General features: G+C 55.5%; 1 protein-coding gene and 1 long non-coding RNA gene across 2 annotated transcripts in view; one reads left to right on the top strand and one right to left on the bottom strand.

The window, feature by feature from the left end:
- The window catches only part of NFATC2 (nuclear factor of activated T cells 2), a 73,526-nt gene extending 66,378 nt beyond the window's left edge, over positions 1-7,148 (bottom strand). The window contains exon 1 of the mRNA XM_053993203.1: positions 6,992-7,148. Coding sequence (XP_053849178.1) covers positions 6,992-7,148 — 157 coding nt within the window. The remainder of the gene's footprint in view (positions 1-6,991) is intronic.
- Positions 1,774-3,369, top strand: LOC128816001 (uncharacterized). The gene is made up of 3 exons (XR_008439765.1): positions 1,774-1,888; positions 2,040-2,138; positions 2,819-3,369. It is a non-coding gene; the product is annotated as an uncharacterized LOC128816001 (long non-coding RNA).
- Positions 7,149-20,261: the final 13,113 nt, after the last annotated feature.

Here is a 20,261-nt window from a genome sequence, read left to right as displayed (position 1 = left end):
GAGCCCAGCTCCAGTCTGGTCCCAGCACCCGAGGGTGTGCCGTGGCAGTGGCATCCCAGAGAGCAGAGTCATGGCAGGTATTCCCATGGACAGCAGCTCCTGGAGCTGCCCCAGCCTGGGAGCCGAAGAATATTTATTATCACACAAAAACACGCAAAACATTACCAGGATTTGTATATGTTTTTAAAGATTTCAGTGTATCCAGCAGGAAATACCTGATACAGTGCCACAGTTTGGGATTAAGTCACCCTATCTGCTTGCTCTGGGCAGAGATCAGTGCATGTCACAGGCAGAGGGTTTCATTTAAATATTTAAATTACTGTTCCAGCATTTTCTGTTACTACTACATGACATGAAACAGCAATTCCCATGAGAAAATACCACACAGAAAGCCAGCCAGGAGCTGACTGTGCTTTCTGCAAAAGTAGCAGAAGTTCCTGGTGAAACTTCTACATGCAGAGAGATTTTTGACTTATTTTCAGCAGGCTTCTGTTCATTTTTAGGAACTGCTGAGCCTTCGTGCTCACTGGGAAACCCCAAGAGCCGAGCAAACAAGCCAACACACAGAACGGCTGGGACAGGAGGGGCTGCACAGGACAGCCCAGCTTGCACATTTCTTAAGGTTCCCTCTGGCTTTTAATCCCAGCACACAGCTGTTTTGGGGCTAGGAAAGCAGCAACGAGTCACTGACTGCTGAGCCAAACGTATTTTTAGCGCCGTTGATTTCAGAGCCTTGGCACTCTGGAGCAGTGTGTCATCCCCATCACTCAGGTCTGACACATCAAGCCTCGAGATTGCTGCCGAGATTCCCTTTGAGCAGAGCTCGTCACGTCTCCGCAGTGAGCAGAGGAACACACCCCCCACAGCCGCTCTGGGGAGAACACCCCGACTCCAGCTGATGCCAGGGGGCAAAACCCGCCCCAGGCAGAGCCAGGCTGGATGCCAGGCTCGGGGCAGGATCTGTGCGGTGAGCAGCAGGAGCAGAAACCTCGCCAGGAGCAGGTGAGCCTCGCAGCTCGCCGCGCAGCGCACCCGCGGCTAAAGCTGCCCCAGCACAGCCCTTAGACTGAATGAGCCGTGCCGGCTGCAGACTGCAGGTACAGAACCAAAACTCAACACACCCAGCAGCAGAGCCTCGTGTTGAGGGGTATGGGAAGAGCAAATGTATTCGCATGTGCACGTGGAATTTTAAAAGTCTGCTGAATAAGGAACACACCCCTCACCCACTGTGACATCCCGTCAAAACCCGGGCTTCAGCCAACCTACATTTTCTCGGCTTATCCCTGAAACACTGTGCCTCGGAGAGCCCTTTCGCCCTGGCATTGCCCCTCCCGGAGGACCCACGTTCCAGGTGCGAATAACAACGTTCACACACACACGGAGCAAGCCCCAGCCTGCCCCTGCCACCGCGGCAAACACCCACAGCTTCTGTGCAGCAACAATATTGACTTTCCCCCGCGTGGCAAACGGCCAGCAGAGCGGGCACGGCCGCACACAAACGCCGCGCTGCCCCGGGCAGTGCCCGCAGCGGCGATGCCAGCGCTGAGCCGGCCGGGCAGGGGAGAGGCTGAGCCCTGACTCATCGGCACGGCTTCGTCAGGAGCGCGGCTCGGGGCTCTGGGGAGCCCTGCCGGCCCCGCAGAGCTGCGGGCACAATGAAATCACTGTCCCGGCCGCTCCTGCCCACGCCGGTGACGTCGCGGTCTGTCCCCGTGGCAACGCCGGGGATGCCACAGCGCGGGCGCTGAGCTCGCCGCGGAGGGATGCGGGCACGGGGCTGAAGCAGCAAGCGCTGCTCCCACCGATAAACGGCTCTGCCAAGCAGGAACTCTGCTTGTTGCCCCAGCAGGAGGGGACTGGCTGCTCTGCTCCGGCCAGCTCGGCTGAGGTCAGGGATCTGCTCGAGGAAAGGGCGGAGCAGAGCCCCAGGAGAGGAGCGGCAGCGCAGTTTGCTTCTGTGAAGAGCGTCAAGCCCCTGCCTTTGTGAGGGGCCGAGGCTGCTGGCCAGCAGCTCAGCTGCCTTCTCTCTGCCCCTGCAGATGCCAGCGGGGACACAGAGCCCAGCACACAGCAAAGGCTCCAGGCAGTTGGCCCCGGCACCACTCAGGCTTCTCCCTGAGCTGCCGAGAAGAGCTTGGGTAGGGCTGCAGGAGCTCAGGGCAGCAAACCTCACACTGCTGACCCTCTGCCACACTGGGGATGGCAAGGAACAGCCCTGCCACCCTCCAGCTGGGCTCCCCAGGGAGGGAGAGCCCTCGCAAGAGAACAGGTACAGGATGGATCAGCCCAGCAAAGGTGTTTTCCAAGGACTGAAGCGACTCGGAGATAACAGCTTTGCTCCCAGGGCTGTGCCACCCTCCAGAGTTCATCCATTTCTGCATATTGCATCCCAGAACACAGACTGGAATTCTCCAGCGAAGGACTGTCCTCTCCACTGCTGCTCTGATGGATATCTCACAGACAGCTCCCCAGCACGGCCAGCTCCAGCACTTCCCCACTCCCTGCACTCAAGCATTTCCCGGCCTGAGGTTTCACTGCTGATTCACCCTCTGATTCAGTACCAAAAGATCCTTCTGCTTTGACAGGGGTTAAAAGAAAGCGAGTTTCACACCCAGGCAGCGCTGGCACCGCCTCCTGCTCTCAGTCAGCTTTGCTGCCAGCAAACAGCCTTCCTTCCCTGTGTCACTCAGCTCCTCTTCCTAGAGCAGTCTGACACCCAAGCCCTCTGGGATCCCACCCAAACTGCCTACAAGCTGCCAGCTCTCACTGCCCCTTTTTCCCACAGGTTTCACCCACATGACTGTCTCCCTCACCACAGCAGGGAATGAAGCAGGGGTCTGGATGCTCCTGTACTGCAAATAACCACCGAGCCAGCTCCTCTGGGCAGGCCCAGGAAGGGTGCAGGCAGCTCCACCAACCCTCTGGAAGGCAGGCAGCCTCCCCAGGAGGAGACCCTCTAGTGTGCCCTTTGGAACCCAGCGAGAGTTGAATCACAGGTGAAAGATATCAAGGGACTTCAGTTTCAAAGGACTTGGCCCTTGATTTACCAAACTCCTTCTCACACCTCTCTGCAGGGCAGAAAGGAAAAGGAAAAGGCTCCCGAGGTTCCCCAAGCCCGGGGCACAGCAGTGTGAGCACACATGGCCTGGGGAGGGCCACCCCGCGCTGGTTTAAAACAAGGCAGTGCCTTCAAAGCCAGCCACTCAGCCAAATGTGACAATCAGCATGAAATTAGGGAATAGAGGCCCACCCAGCAGCTGCATTCCATGCTGGGTTTATCCAAACCATCCTCTAGGAAAAGCTAAAGATAGCCCTGTGCAGGCCAGGGGCACAAGTTGGGTTTTGACCTCACATCCGCTGGCTGCTGCTCCCGGGATTTAACTGCAGTCCCTTATTTGCATAAGTAAAAGAGTCTATTTTATTTTTTTAATTAACTTGCTTATTGTCATTTGAAGGGGCCAGTCCAGAGCTACATTGCATTTTTCAAAAGCTGAGTTGTCTGCTATTTACACTAACTGCTTGGAAGCTCCAAGTGAGAGCTGGTTTCCTGAGTGAAATCTGGAATTCTCTGGTAGATGTGCATATTTGTTTCTTTATGGCAGGGCTGAACACTGCCTCCTGTGTTCCTGAGCCAGCCCCAGGACCCAACTGCATGCACTTTCAGATTTTTTTTTCCTTTTAATAGCTTTGCATCTGGGAGAAGAAAAAAAAAAAAAAAAAGGAACGAGGCAAATTATTCAGGGCTTGACACCTACAAGACGTGGCAATGTCCCTGGGAGCCTGTCCACATACAAACAGGCATTTGGAGGAATATTAATATTTATGGATGCTCCCTGCTTCCCCTCTCTACACTACACACACACAGGCCTTGTAGATTGAGATCACCAGATGCAGTCTCGGAGTCTAATGAGCTACAGCAACGGCCTGAGCCTTGAGAAAATGCTCTAAACCAATCTGCATTCTTACCCGCTGTCCCAGGGCAGGGTTTCATCTGGAATCTTATTTAAGCACAGGTTTTGTTTGGATTTGCAGAACACCCCTCAGAGCATCAGCTCCCAGAAGGGTTGACCTCAAACATTAAAAATGATGTGGCAGCTTTACCTCTCAGCAGATCAGCACACAGGGAGCCCAACAAACCTGAAGGGAGCTGCTGGAGCAGAGCACTGCCTGGAGTTCAGTGCTTTGTCTCACAGCAGCCAGCAACAGGTGTTTGGGAAGAGCACACAGAGCAGCTATCAGAGCTTGCTCCTCCGGGAGCCCTGTTTGTAGGAGCTCATTTGGAAATGCTCATTAACTCACCTGGCATGTTTGACACGAGCTAAAATTTGGGCTGTCACTGATACCGCTGGCAACACCTGCACAGGAACTCTGCAGAGAACGCATCTAACACTTTTTCTCTTAAAGGGCACAGAAAACATCCTCAGTGGCCAAATGAAATCACAGCTCCCACCTGAAAGCAGCGAATGCCTTGCCCACACTCCCCAAATCCTGTTCACCTGGGCAGATGTTTCTTTTTTGCAAATCCTGAGAAGATTGCTAATTAAAGTCTGGCAAGTAAAGGTAAAAAGCACTCTCTGCAGCACTGCTGCTTTTGGAAATGGCTGGCTTCAAGAGGAACATCTAATATTCATAATATTGACTGCAGGATTTCTGTTGACCCTTCTTTTTCCTGTTGCTTTTATAGCAGTCCCTGTTCCTGTTGGCTGGGCACACACAAGCACTACTGAATGCCAGACACTTTCAGGAAGGATATTTCTGCCATCCCCATGACAACAAGTTGTGATATAGGTCCTGCTGTTCAAACACAACTTTGGATGGATACTGCCAAATTCCTTTTAAAAAATTGTTTATCAGGAATAAATGTTCACCCCAATCCATTCCTAGAGCCCAAAATTTACATTTTCCCATTTTTTTAAATTTCAAAAAATCCCTTTTAGCATGCTTATATATTTGCTATTTTAGGATTTGTCATGAGCAGTGGGCGGAGCAGACCAGGCTGGGAGGACTCCAAAGGCAGGAACCAGACTCAAGTGCTGGGACCCACTCCTTTGGTTTTGGTTCCACTTTGAATCCTCCTCTGCACAGGACTTGTTTGCCCAAGTGCAGTTCAGATGAGGCCAGGACTGCACATGGACAATGAGCATCAGTTACCACCAGCATGTGGACAAAGCCCTTGCTCAGAATTTGATCATTTTCTGCTCTCATGTAAACATGCTTTAATCTTTTGTACATTAAAGGTTGCGGGTGTATCCTGGATTGCTTACAGACTGGAGCTGCTGCCTGTTCAAAGCCAGGCAGAATGTTCTCCAGATTACAAAGCTCATATATATTGTTGGGATCTCTTTTTTTTTTTTTTTTTAATGCTAATGATTTCCATCTTTGAAACAAAATTACTACTAATTATGGTTTCCAGTCATTCAAAAGTGAAGAAAGCAGGCTCAAGAAGGAAGTTACTTCTACAACAAGCACACACTGCTCTGCATTTATGTGGTTTGAAGATTAAACTTCCTACCCCCCACCTACACATGATTATATTCTGTAGAACTTCCCACTTTAGGCTTCACAGCAGCACTGTCTACTGTAAAGATGTGAACACACCAGCATCTGAAGCTTTCACTGACATTCAGTGTGCTTTCATTAAAACCATTAACGAACCCCTCCCCATTGTGGATTTATTGTAGCTTATTTTGATCTACATGAAGCCTGGAAGGAAAATTCAGCTTTGTCCATCTGATGGCATGAACCGTGCCCAGTCAGCTTCGATGCTGGTGCACATCTGTACACTTAAACAAGGGCAGAGAGGATAAAACTCAGCAACAGCTCTCCATTTCACTGATGACACCACGATTCAGGCCTCAAAGGTCTCCTCCTTTAGAGGAGCACAACATCTCTGAGAGGCCCCAGGGAAACACCAGCTCTCCACTGTGCAGAAGCAAAACCAATGTATCTTAGAAACAACATCCCAACAAATCATTCCTCTGGGTCCTCTCTTTTAGCTTTGGTTCACACAAATCTGTATTTTATGGGAAGTATCCCTGCTTAGTACCATCAACAGCAGAATTACCATTTAGAAAGTCAGGGAACACTTGTCACTGCACTTTTAAGTATCACAGCAGAAGCTCAGAAAAGCAGAACAGTCTGCAAACCTCTCTTTTTTCCTCAATTTTAACTGAAGCTGGTGGTGTTTGTCCCCAGGCTGGAGCCAGCTGTGCCCGGCCCGCTGCCATCGCTGCGGGAGGGTCGGGCTCAGGGCGGGCAGCAGCTCCGAGGGCTGCACGCCCCAGCGCTCCGGCTGCCAGGGAGCTCCCGGAGCGCGCTGTGCCCGGAGCGGGGCAGCAAGAGCCCGGCCGGGCTGTGCCGAGCGCCTCCGCTGCCTCTGCAGCGCTCGCTGCCGGCGGCACGGCTCCGGGGGCCGCGGGGATGGCCCGCAGCCGGCCCGACACTGCATCCCGGCATGGATAATGCATCCCGGCATTTACGCTGCATCCCGGACACTGCATCCCGGCCCGGACACTGCATCCCGGCCTGGACACTGCATCCCGGCATTGACACTGCATCCCGGACACTGCATCCCGGCCCGAGACTGCATCCCGGCATGGATAATGCATCCCGGCCTGGACACTGCATCCCAGACACTGCATCCCGGCATGGATAATGCATCCCGGCATTGACACTGCATCCCGGACACTGCATCCCGGCCTGGACACTGCATCCCGGCCTGGACACTGCATCCCGGCATTGACACTGCATCCCAGACACTGCATCCCGGACACTGCATCCCGGACACTGCATCCCGTCATTGACACTGCATCCCGGACTCTGCATCCCGGCCGGACACCGAGCCACCCGGCTCCAGTAGCCCTGGGCGAGCACCTGCCGGCCAAGCAGCCCCCAGACGCCAGCGGCCCGGCCGGGCCGGCCCCGGGCGGTGCCCGCCGTGCCCCGAGGAGCTGCCGGGGGCTCCGCCGCGCCCGGGCGGCCCCTCACCAACCTTCGATCGGCTTCAGGTAGTCGTAGTCGAAGAGGATGGAGAAGTCGAACTCCTCCTGCGGGCTGTCCGGCCGGGCCGTGCCGGGGCCGTGCCCGGGGTCCCCCTCCTGCGGGCCGGGGTCGGGGCCGGGCCCGGGCCCGGGGCCCGCGGCGCTCATGGCGGCCCGGGAGCGGGGCTGCCCCGAGAGCCGCGACCCGGCGGAGCCTCCGGCAGCGGGAGCCGGGCGGTCAGAGCGGGGAAACGGAGGCAACAACGCGAGAAAACACCGAGAAATGCCCTGGCTGGGGAGGCTGCGGCGGGCGCGGTGCCCCGACGGCGGGTGCGGGCGGCGAGCCCCGGGCGGCACGGCTCGGAGCGGCACGGCACGGCTCGGCTTGGAGCGGCACGGCTCGGAGCGGCACGGCACGGCACGGGAGGCCGGGCGGCAGCGGGGCAGCTTCCTGCTCCTCGCAGCCACCTGCGCCGGGGCCGCCCCCGGGGAGGAGCCGGCACCGGCCCGGCAGCACCGCACCGGCCCCGCGCCCGGGCTGGCAGCAGCGGGGATAACGGGCCTGCCCCGGCACGGGGGGCTCCAGAAATGATGCCCTTTGGCCGAACATCTCCGCCCTGATGCCCCCCCGTTCGGCGTGAGCGGCTGTCCGTCCCGCAGCCCCTCTCTGCGGAGATTGGCAGGGTCCCCGCCGCTCCGGCAGCGCGGCCGCTGCCCCTGCCGGCTCCGGGCTTCGCACATCCCACGCCACGTGCTCCCGCTCCCGCGGCAGGCTGCGGCAGCAGCGGGTGTCTGTAAGCACAGGACAGCCTCTCCTAGCTGGAGCACCTCCGCAGGCACCGGGTCCATCGTGCACAAGGCCTCTGTTCTCCTCCTGCCTCGCTCACAAACAGCGGCTCAGAGGACGGGCGCTCGCCGCGTTCCCTGCTGACCACAGCCGCCCGCTGCCAGCTTCCCCAGGTGCCCCCAGCCACCTCCACCACACTGACTCCGTTCATCCCCTGTCCCCTGGCCCCGCACAGGGTGCTGGTCACTGCCCCCCGACAGCCTCCTGCCCCTGGGATGGCTGCTACAACCAGCAGTGGCTTCGCTCGTGGGTGACGGGGGACCCTGGCTTTGTGTGTTCAGGGTGTCTGTGGTCAGAGGGCTGTTCCCTCGCTTACCTGTTTGTGTGGTGCCCTTTATGAGTGTGCACATGGCTGTCATCAGGTCTGTGAGTTTGAAAAATGCTCCTAGTCTGTACACAGGGCAGGGAGGAAAAGGCAGAGGGACCAAGATCATTAAAAAAGTATTTTGGTGTTTACTTCAGCTTGTTTTTATTTGCTAAGCCTGTCAGCACGGCGGCATTAACTGCAAGACAAATCTTTAAGTTACGTTACTTGTCTAAGGTCACAGAAAGTCTGTTTTAAAGCACACATGAACCAGAATCTCTGCAGTTGGGCTTCTAACCTACTGCCTTTCCCATTAATGTGTCCAGCCAAGTAATGACAAATTGCCTTCTCATCACACCCTTTGCTCGCCCCGGGGACAAGAGCTCAGACTTTCCCTACGGTTTGCAGTTGGGCTCTTCAGTGAGTTTTGAAGATGCCCAGGACTGGCTGGTCCCGCTGCAGCTCCTGGGTGGCAGCAGGGGCACCCCTGGGTGAGCAGAACCACCACCCAGGGCTGGGGCTGAAAGGGCACTCGGGGAGCAGCCAGACCTGCTGGGAGGCTGCATCAGGCCAGGTGGGCAGCAGCCACACTGGAATCGGGCCTTGTGGCATTAATTGGTTACTGGGAGGTGCCAGGGGATGGGGAAAAGTGTTTGTCAGAAAGGGCAGGTGAGCCTGCAGACAGAATGTTCACTGAGGTATTCACAGACACTGCCAGCCCCCTGGGGAACGTGTGCTGCTCTCTCTGAGAGCCTGATTTGTTCTGAATTGTTTAGACATCTATTAAATGGGATTGTTTGTATCTCTTGTCCAGTGATCCTTACCGTTTGCTGAGCACTGGCCTTTTATCATCAGCTCTGCTATTTAAAATTCATTAGAAAAACAAAATATACTTGCTGATCTTGGCTCAGCACTAAAGAGAGCTGTCATCCTCAGAGCTGACACCACACGGAGCACGACTGGAGAGCATCAGTTGTATTAGCCACAGAAAGAAATGACACAAAAACACCGGGCTTTTTAAGTGAGACACAGGTGACTGGCAGGAGGGCAGGGGGAGATGACCCTGACTTCTGCTAAAGCTCTGTCCTATCCTTTACTTCCCATTTGGCATCAGGTGAAGCTTGAAGCTTATCCTCAGCTACTCCTAGGATCAGTAATACTCCACAAATGGAAAATGCACCTTTTGCTTTCCAAGAGCACCGTGTCATGCGAAAGAGTCTGGCTGCTAGCACACGTAATCATCAGTTCTGGCTCTGCCCAGGAATGAGGGTGACAAGGCAGCAATGAGAAAAGTGCTAGAGAAACGTAGGAATTAGCTCAGCTTGTAGGATTCAAGGATTTTTGCCCAGCAGACAACTTGACCGACGTCAGGGAGCAAGAGCCACCAGGCTTTAGTGGAGTGTGTCCCTGCTGCTCTCAGGGCACACGAGGACACGGCTCCCATATGATCACAGCTCAGAACCCATAGGAACAAGGGTTTCCACACGCTCTGAGAGCACAGAGATGTGAGCTGGAACACTCTGGGGGCTGGCTTTGGGCCTACCTGTGTGTTATTTCGAGCAGAAATGTTACAAATGCACAAAATACAGATCTGGCCTAAATATTAGAGGGGCATGAAGCCATTGGTAGGTGCAGGCAGCTGCAGAATCCAGCTCAAGTGACAGCTGAAGTTTTTGGAGCCTTCCAAAGGTTGAGTGGAATTTAGTTTAGACCTAAAACAGGCTCTTGAGCCCACAATGAAAATAAAACATTATAAATTAAGTTTTAGCTGTTAATAACTACATAACTGACAAATACTGCCCACAGTCTGTCATTAATAATTAGTGGTGAAGAAAAGGCAGGAAAGATCCTAGACTTAAATAGACTGTGGGTTCTTCAGTCCAGCATATACACTCAGAAACATCAAAGAAAAAACCCAAGCAATGTGACAAACGCTTCCCAAAGCTTGATTTCCTTAAGGCTGGAGTGAAACACTGGAGTACAGGGTCCAAAGACCAGAAACACCGCTTGGTTTTCCTAAACCTCCATCTCTTTCACATCAGAGCCTTGCTTTCTGCAGGGATCCCCCATGCGTTTCTCCTGTGTCCAGGGTCATGGAGCCTGGTGCCAGCTCTGCTTGGGCTCTCAGCACCCACCCTGAGATCCAGGAGCCAGCATTAACTCTGGGTTTTTTTCTATGAAGCTGTTTTCGTGAGCCAAAAAGGTGTTTGAAGGACTGAAGCAAAGCCTGTCCTTGGCAGCGTTAACAAAACTTGCAGCCACGTATGCTTGCAGCAGGCTCCACACAGAGCAGAACTGGAAATCCACTGTGCTGCCATTTCAGGGAACTGCAGAATGGGAGCAGTCCTTTTCCACATTCTTGGATCCGTGCTGGCCTTTGGCAGGGCTGTGCTTTAATAAAACTTCAGAAGAATGTGAATACTGGACTACCTAGGTACTGGGGGACGGGGAATCCAAAAACAAAGCTAAAAAGAGCACTTCTAGTGTAATACAAACTGGGAGTTAGAGAGTACTTAACGTATTTCTCAGTGATTAAATGCACTGCCAATATAACTTCTCATTTACTATTTTCAGTTTCTACTTGTACTGCCCCACTGTATTCCCTGCACCAATAACTTCACTAATGCAAGGGAGCAGAGGATGCTCTGAGATGAAGAAATTTTATTTGATCTCAGAAATGTCTGTGCTAATTATTATTTGTCCCACACGATACATAATTTACTCTGGATCTCTAATACTGCAATACGTTCACATTAAACTTTTTAAAAGAAAAAGAGGTAGAAAAAAAAAAAAGCAGATTAAGAAAGCTGCATGTCTATTTAGCTGCTAAAACCCAAAGAAAATATGAGTCAATGCTGTCTTAAAAATCTAAGTGTTCTAATGGTGTATGTGGCAGGCATTAGAAATTTAACAGGCGACTAAAACTTGCACATGGACTTAATCCAAGCTCTTTAAAATGAGCTCAGACTGTGAGTGACTGGTTGCTTGGTCTGGAGAGTGGGGAGTGTTATTAGAGGAAAAAAAGGAGGGAGAGAGAAGGGAGAAATATCTGGTAGTTCCTTTGAGAGGCACAGGCACACACACTCCTTTTCAATTTTGGGGTCAGGTTGAGTCAGAGATATTACCCCCCAATTTCAAGCTTAAAGTGGTTTGGCAAGAAAGGACAATGGAAAAATTGCTCATATCTCCACGTTCCCAGTAAGTTCTGAAGTCTGCTGGGCAAACCAAAGGAATGCACATATCATAGGTTTTTCTAAAAAATAGATTAGACCAGTAGTGGAAAATAAATTCTAGGATATTATTATCCTTGGCTATTTTTAAAAAAAAAAAGAGTGATGAAATTTCACTTAGAATATCTATTGGAATATTATGGAAGAGTGCTCCAGTTCTGTCAGGGTCCCATCTGTGAATGTGATTCCTGCCCTGCACGAAGGACTTTGGAATCATTTGCTGGCTGTAGCTGGTGTCCCACAGGACAGGCTGGTGGAGAGAAAGGTCAAGTGACAGAGAATTCACAGCTGTGGGACCCCAGGATGACACAGGGCCCCTCGGGCACCTGGGGAAGGTCTCTGCCGTGGCTGAGACTTGCTGAAGCCCAGCTCGGGGAGCAGAGCCACCGAAGCAGCTTTTTGCTGGCAGGGTGTTTGTGCAGAGCCTTCATTCCTCATCCTAAGCCTGCTCCAGTCATAAAAGGGGAGAAGGGCTTAAAATTATTAACACATCATCGTTTACACACCCTGCATTAGTAAGACTCTAACACTTTGTTGTGGGTGCAGGAATCCTCCCAGAGGCAGAGACCGATCCCAAAAGTTGCATGCATTATTAACCCCTTGCAGCTCCCTGCTGCTTTTTCCTTGGGGAAGTGTTGGGAGCAGCCTTGTGACACAAAGGCAAGTCGGGGGCAGAGGCTGCTCCAATCACTCCTGAGCCACTGACAGGAGCAAGCGTTTGCATAAGGCAAAAGTACATTCTGGGGCCCAGGAGCATGATCCTTCTGGAGCATCTCAAGGCTCTGTCGTGCAACGGATTGCACTGCTCCACTGGCTACTGTGCTCTCAACCATTAGATCTGGAAATAAAAAATAAATTAGTGCTTTTCACTCTGGGCTGTGGCTGCAGGGAAAGCAGAGCTGCCCAGCACTGGGAGGGGTTGTGGTGCTGCCACGGTGCTGCCCTGTGCTTGATGCTGCTGTCCTGCAGCAGGTGAGGTCCCTGGCAGGAGCACGAAGCCTCCTCGTTCCCTTTGCTGCTCTGCAGCAAAATAACTTCCACGGGCTGTTGTGAGAGTGACTAAGAGCAGCTGGAGCGCTCAGGAGAGAGGGAGTTTTGTCTGGAGAAAGCCGAGGAGACAGGAGGCAAGGCAATGGCCTGATCCTAAGGCGGTATAAAGCCACTCCAGAGTCTTTCCATTGGCTTGTCCGAGAATCGGAGCTCTCGGATGATCCCCTTTGGGTGTAGGTGTTAACGAGTGTGTTTTGGCAGGTGCCCGGGGAGCTCGCTGCGGTAGGAGAAAACAAACAGCCGCTACTAAGGGCCCCTGCAAGGCAGCGCTGCCGCGCTCGCCCCGTCCCCCGCAGCCCGCTCAGCCTCCGCGGCCGCGGCTCTGACTCAGCGGCCGAGCGGCGCTGCCAGCGCGGGCGGGGGAATCGAGGATGGAGCGGCCCGGTGGAAGAGCCCTTCCCTTCTGCCCCTCCTGCACCTCCTGACCCTTCTCCCCGCACCGGCAGCGCTGTCACAGCCGAGCCCACCCGCCCGGCGGGCGCAGCGCTCCGAGCGCCCGGGGCAGCGGCCGGGCTCGCTGGTCCTCGGCTGCCATGCGGGAGCGGGGCTGCGGGCGGCGGGGGCTCCCCTCGCACCGAGCATCCTCCGCCCGGACGCGGAGCCCCCGGCCGGCACCGCCCGCAGAGGTGCCCCGTGCCCCGCTCCGTGCGAGCCCGAGCCCCTCCGCCTCCGCACGCCCGGCCGCGCCCGCGCCGCGCCCTGCCCTGCCCCGGGCCCGCAGCCCGGCTGGCCGGCGGGGCAGGACGGAGGATGCCCGAGGGAGCCGCGGCATCCCCGAAGGCTGCCCCGTCCCCGGGCGGCCGCGGGCACGGCCGCGCTGCGGAGCGGCCGGCGGCTCGGGCCGGGGCGGCCGCGCACGGGGCCGGCGGCGGGGCAGGCTCCTCCTCTCGCCGCGCTTAACTCTTGCCTCCTCCCGCGGCCCCGCACGCCGCCCCCGGCGCCGACCCCCGCCCGCCGCACGGCCCGGCCGCGCCCCCGCGCCGCGGGCACCGGCCCCGACGGGACCCCCGGGCAGCCCCCGGGGCCGCGGCCGCTCGAGCCCCGGCCCGGCCGCGCTGCCGCAGCCTCCGCCGGGCCCGGGGCAGCGCCGCGGTGCCCCGAGCCCCCGAGCCGGGCAGGCGGAGCAAGGGTTAAGCGGCCGGGTTAGTCAGCGAGACTCCTGGGGTGATGGCTTGGAAGAGGAGAGTCCCTCTGGCTGGAGTTTAAAGAGGCTGCCCCAGACAGATTCGTATCGCCGTGGCGGACCGCTTCAAACCAAACCAAACCTAAAGCCAGCCCAGTCCCTTCCCCGAGGGCCCTTCTCGCCGTGAACCCCTCCTGCCCACCCGCCTGCCAGCGGGCCGGAGCCGCGGGACGGACCGAGCCCCGAGCCCCGAGCCCCGAGCCCCGAGCCCCGAGCCCCGGCACGGGAGCGACACGCACACACAGCACCCCGGCACGCAGCAGTCACACCCTACCTTGATCCATAGACCTCATGATGTGGTGGTAGTGTACCAGCCTGCAGGCAGTTTCTCGCTGCATCAGGAATTAAAAAAAAAAAAAAAAAAAAAAAATCTATAGCAGAAAAAAAAAATTAAAAAAAAAAAAAAAAAAAAAAAAAGGAAAAAAAAAAAAAATCTCCTTTAAACCATCTTCAACCAGTGCCGCCCGGACAGAGGGAACCCCTCTTGCTCGCCTCCTCAGTAAGTGTTTGGAGGTGCAAAGAGGGATCCGAACTGGGCTGAGCGTGTTCCTGAAGTGAAGTCAGTTCTCTGCTCTGAGATGAGGGTTACTAGAGAGGGAAAGGCCACTTCCTTCCCTGCTCCGAGTGTTTATAGTCTTTGAATGCTGTAAAATAACGGGATTCCCTCACTGTTTCCTCCTGTTTATCCCAGTGCCATGGAAACCCCTGGATCGCCTCCATCTCCCAAACTGAGGGCTTTCCTGCAACTTCACACTCAGGAATCCATGACGTCTCCCAGCTCCGGGCCAAGGCAGCTCTGCGGCTTTCTCAGTCTGCAGCACAAGCACTTAATTGTTGAGCAGAAAGTTAGAGAGCGAGTAAGAAAGAAATATGGATGATGTTAAAAATCCCAGTGTGTGCTTTTTAAACAAAACTTGCAGGAACTGCAAAGCCTTTCAAAGCAACAGGGCTTCTGTGCAGAAGTTTTCCTTCTTCCCAGCAGAGACAAGCTCAGGCTGCTGCTGCTTTTACCTTTGAATAAATCATTCAGAAAAGCGAAGTCCCCAGCTTATATTTATGTCTTTTAAATTCAGCAGCACTCTATTAATACCCATCTTGTTACTGGCACAGGTTTTGGCTTCTAATTACCATTGGCTCAATTCTTCTTACAAAGACGAAAAAAAAAATTAAGAATCGGTCAGTTTGTTTAGCGGCGTTTCACAGACCTCTCTGTTCCTATTTTTAGATCAATTTAGGAGAGGAGCAACCCCATGGATTTCCACTGATACACGTGGAGCTCAGCAAGGATGAAATAGCCAAGGAAGCCTCCGAAACCAAGACAACCCGTGTGTGTTTACAAGTCCTATGTATAAACAGGAAAATAAAGCAAAAGAAAACAGGAAAATTAAGCCGGGGATGTCAGGAACCGCGGCGGTCTCACAATGTATGGTTTTCAGTGCTGTGTGAGGAGCATGTGCCTCTCTCTCCGGCGCTGGGCTCGGTATCTCCGTGCGAGGCGCAGGCACTGCACTCGCGCAGAGTTCATTCCAGCAGGGATGCAGAGGTCACATATATAAACGATTCTCCGGGGAGGGTGGCAGCTCTGCCGCCCCTCGGGGAGAGCCGCCGGGGTCAGCCGGAGCCCCGGGTGAGTCACGGCAGCCGGACTTGGCCGGGTGAGCGCGGAGGGCTGCCTGGCACCCGCCCCGCATTTCCATTTTTCACTCCCTCGCTCCCCAAATCGACTCGAAGGAGGTATCGCAATCAAACTTTCTGCTGCTCGCGTTTGTTGTCCTGCAGGCTAGCAACTGCAGGCAGCCCAGGGAAACTCAGCGCACCTCACTTTCCTATCCTCTGTCATTTTTGGACACGTCGGGGCGGAAATACCTTCCCCAGCCCCGCGGGCCCGTTATGCAACCGGCTTCCCCCGGGGAGCGGGGCAGCCCCGGCCCGGGCACCCCGCTGGCCACAGCTCGCCCCAAGCCCCGCTGCGGGACCCCCTCGCACCCCTCGGCTCTCGGGGAGCCTTTTCCTGCCCGGCCCGCAGGGCTGAGCCGCTCTCCCGTGAGGATGTTCCTGCCCGAGCCCTGGGATGGCGGGGCAGGGCCGAAAAGTTGCACCGGCCCCTCAGGCTCGTACCTGGAGGCTTTTCCCGTGCACAGCCCGCTCCACGAGCAGCTTTCATCCACGGGCGAGGTCCCGCAACGCCCCGGCGCTGCTCGGCAGGCGGGCCCGGCACCCCCGGGCACGGGTGGCACACCTGAGCTCCCCAAATCCCGGGCACGGGTGGCACACCTGAGCTCCCCAAATCCCGGGCACGGGTGGCACACCTGAGCTCCTGACATCCCCGGCACGGGTGGCACACCTGAGCTCCCCACATCCCGGGCACGGGTGGCACACCTGAGCTCCCCGCATCCCGGGCACAGGTGGCACACCTGAGCTCCCCACATCCCCGGCACGGGTGGCACACCTGAGCTCCTGACATCCCCGGCACGGGTGGCACACCTGAGCTCCCCACATCCCCGGCACGGGTGGCACACCTGAGCTCCCCGCACTCCCGGCACGGGTGGCACACCTGAGCTCCCCACATCCCGGCACGGGTGGCACACCTGAGCTCCTGACATCCCGGGCACGGGTGGCACACCTGAGCTCCCCACATCCCCGGCACGGGTGGCACACCTGAGCTCCCCAAATCCCTGACACGGGTGGCACACCTGAGCTCCCCACATCCCGGCACGGGTGGCACACCTGAGCTCCCCACATCCCCGGCACGGGTGGCACACCTGAGCTCCCCACATCCCCGGCACGGGTGGCACACCTGAGCTCCCCAAATCCCTGACACGGGTGGCACACCTGAGCTCCCCACATCCCGGCACGGGTGGCACACCTGAGCTCCCCACATCCCCGGCACGGGTGGCACACCTGAGCTCCCCACATCCCCGGGCACGGGTGGCACACCTGAGCTCCCCGCCGGCTCTGAGCGCATCCACCACCGGCAGCAGCACAGTCGGAATCGCCAGATTCCTGTTTGGGAACGGTTCCGGGAAACCGAGGTTTCCTAAAGCTGCTGCTTTGCGTGGAGAGCAAAACGAATTTAATTAATTACTAGTCGGGAGAAATAAGTAATTAGCGCGGCTTCCCCCGCCGCCGCCCCAGCTCCTCGCTGCGGCTCTGACCAGTGACCCCAGTCCCTCCTGCTGGAACTGCACTGGGGAGCGCCCAGGGCAGCGGGGACGGGGCTTGGGGCGGTGGGGGGCGGCGAGGCAGAGCCGGGAAGGGGCAAACTGGGGGCCACAAGCCGGGGGCACCTGGCCAAGGGGATCCCGGAGCGAGCGGAGAATGGGCCACCCCGACGGAAAGCGCGGCCTCCGCCCACGCGGAGCTGCCGCGGGGGAGCAGCCCCGGCCCGCGGTTCTGGGCACGCAGGTTGGCTGCCCTAGGCTGCACCGTTTAAAAATACAATGCCTTGCTTTTAATAGCTCGGTTTGATCGGCTCCCGCTAGTTCACATGACAGGCTTTTCCTAAAATATCTTCTTCCACTAAGTTTTTTCCAACTTAAAACTGCTGAATCCTGCTACCCAAATTAAACTCAGTGCAACGCGAAAAAAAAAAAAAAAGAAATAAATAAATAAAGAAGTGAAAGAAGGCTGGCGGCTGCCTCCGGACCAGCATTCCCCAAACCAGCATATGACACAACTGTAAGATTTCCAAGGCTTTTGGAGAGTTCAGCGAGAGAATCGTGTCCTCCACTGGCTGCAGCTTCCCCGCTGAGTTAAACTTTCCTGACGGAACCTTTCTCCATCTGGCCGCGGCTCCAGCGCGTTGTGAGCGGCCGCGGAGGAGAGGGGGATGTAGTTCAAGTCTTATATAACTGTGCAAGCTGGATGCGGGGGCAGAGACTTTCCCTAGAAACGAGAGATTTTTATATATATATAGTTATTTTTAGCCGCCTTTTTCAAAGGAAGGCCAAATACCTCCGACTTTCCTTTGCTTTCTTATTTTGGTATCACTAAGGGATTTTATTTTTGGAGGTAGGGAGCTATTAATAGCTAATATTTTTAGCTATTTATTCCCTCTTTAGGAGAATACTTCCTCTTCCTTTTAGGGGCACATTCTGAACTGCATCCCCACCCCCCAAAAACCGACCCAGCTCCCCCCCCCATGCCCATGGCACCCTCTGGGATGTGCCCAGCAGATGCCTGGCTCTGGGGACAGGGAGAGATGCATCTGCTGGCCCCGACCCCGGGCAGCTCCCTGGCTCGGGGGGGTGGATTTGGAGGCTGAACTTGTCCCCGGGACAGCCCGGCCGGTGCTCCCCGCCGGGCTCGCAGCCCAGGAGGCCGAGCGAGGAGCTCCGTGCCCGGCAGAGGAGAGCTGCAGGCGGCCGGGGAGAGCGGCGGCCGGCCCGGGGGGCTCGGGGGCTCTGGGGAGCCGCGGTCCCGGGGGTCCCGGCCCCGGGGGGGGTCCCTGACTTCCCCTGGCAGCCGCCCACAGCATCGCCCTGATGGAGGATGAGCCTCCCTGCCCGGCTCCACGCAGGCATTTGGCAATAAAACCCATTATTTTCTTAAATTATTATTATTTCTCATGCTCTTTAGGAGATAAGGCATCAAGGCTTCCTGAGGATGTGCTCTCAGGCCATTGAGGCAGCTGCCTGGATTTTATCATCAGAGACTTCATGGAGACATCTCTGTTTTCCACTTGCAAAAGGTATTTCAGTCTCACAGCAACAATAAGCTTTTCTGACAAAAGCTGCTCGCCCTTCCAAAGTAAATACTGCTCTCCCCGAGTGTGCCCTCGCACCCGAGGCTCCCGGAGCAGCCTGCACGCGTCCGTGCCGTGCTGCAGAGCGGGGCCGAGCAGGATTGCCACACCTCACTGCCCCTCCCGGCCCCGGCAGCGCCCGGTCCTGCGATGTGGCAGCTCCCTCCTCTTCCCGAGCGGGCCTGGAGCATCCTCACAGCCTGGGACCGCTGGTGTCAGGAACCTTTCACTCCCTTGGCTGAGTTACAGAGTGTCTGATCTTGCCCCGAGCTCCACCGGCCCAGGGAATCCACCCGCCCAGAGCTGCTTGAATTCCCTCCAAATGGGAACTTGCTTTTCATCTACCGTTGGAAATTCTGCTTTGGGGAGAGGTCTCCAACCCACAGCCGTGAGTGAGAGGGGCCGATTCTTCTGCCTAGCCCTGGAAAATGCCCGTTGTTGGTTCTAGCAGGATTAGAACTGGCTGGTGAAGCTCCTTCCCTTTGGGTGGTGCAGGAGGGGAAGGGAGAGGAAGAAACAACAAGGCCAGGCCGTGCAGGTCCACAGGCACGTGCTGGGTCCAGCCACGGCATCCCTGCAGCTCCACCCGGATTTCTGTCCTGCCTGCTCTGTCCAGTGGAGCTGGACACCTCTGAGATCTGTCCCTAAATGTCACTGCACACACAGCAGCACAAGGGAGATCTGTTCCCTTTGCTACCTTGCTCCCAGCTCATGGAAGGGCTTATGGAATGAGAACAGCATCATTAATTAATTGATTTTTTTCACACAAATTCCAAGGGAATTGTATTTTAGAGTGATATTGTTCAGTCTAAAGACAGCCAACCACCCACTATCAGGGCACTGGCAGAAAATGTGTATAAATTGATAGCATTAATTTCAGTTACATTGAGACATAAGTTGGTTTAATAATAATAAACCCACAAATTAATGAAGTTAAACACCTGTGCATTAGGTTCAGGATGGAAACACTGATGCAGTCATTCATTATATCATATGATGGCTAAACTAAATAAAGATAATAAAGAAAGGTTATGACTGTTTTGAAAAGGTGGCTTTAGTCCTTTCATATCAGCGCCAGACCAAGGGAATCTGATATTATATCCTGAACAGAATTTACAATTCATTACTGGGGCTCTGGCCACACCCGGCAGCTAATCTAGAATTTCACACATTTAATGAACTTCATACTTGAAATATGTGGTCTGTAAAATCTGATTTACACTGTTGTTAAAATAGCTGGCGTTTGAAAGAGAATATATTTTAAACTATGTATTTGTGCACAAAGTTTGTTGTGTTTTTTTTTCTCTCCAAAACCCCCAAACCCATTCATTAATTCACCCCAACACATATAAAACCTTCCCCACAGTGTCATTTCTGCTGCAGTATTTCTTTCAGCACCTCAGATTTACTCCCCACGTTTCTTTAGGAGCCAACTGCATCCAGTTATGCAGAGGGGGGGCAGGCAGCCCCCGAGTGACCGTAGGCACTTCAGTCCCTAAGTTAAGCTGACAAGGCAGCCCGTGATGGAGTGCAGGGGCTATAATTAGTCCTTACCTGCCACCTCCATAAACCTCTGCATTAGGTCAGGCCTGCCTGGGCCGGGCCCTGCCATCCCAGCTCAGCCAAGCGTGGCAGCCTTTATTGCACCTTAACACCTGGAACTTCCTGCAGGCCCTGCCCTCCCCGGGGCTTTGTGGCATTTTGTTCTTCAGGCCTGGAGGGGCAGCAGGAGCGGAGGGAAGGATGAGCTGGGGCTGTGTAAATCAGCGCTGGCCCTGGCTCCTGGTGAGGGACATCACAGGGACATGGGATCCTGTCTGGGGACATCACAGGGACCTGGGATCCTGGCTGGGGACATCACAGGGACCTGGGCTCCTGGTGAGGGACATCACAGGGACCTGGGATCCTGTCTGGGGACATCAC

The sequence above is a fragment of the Vidua macroura genome, chromosome 17 (assembly GCF_024509145.1).
Source record: "Vidua macroura isolate BioBank_ID:100142 chromosome 17, ASM2450914v1, whole genome shotgun sequence".
NCBI classification, from domain to species: domain Eukaryota; kingdom Metazoa; phylum Chordata; class Aves; order Passeriformes; family Viduidae; genus Vidua; species Vidua macroura.
The sequence above is the reverse complement of the archived record's forward strand: the minus strand, read 5'-3'. Positions and strand labels throughout refer to the sequence as shown.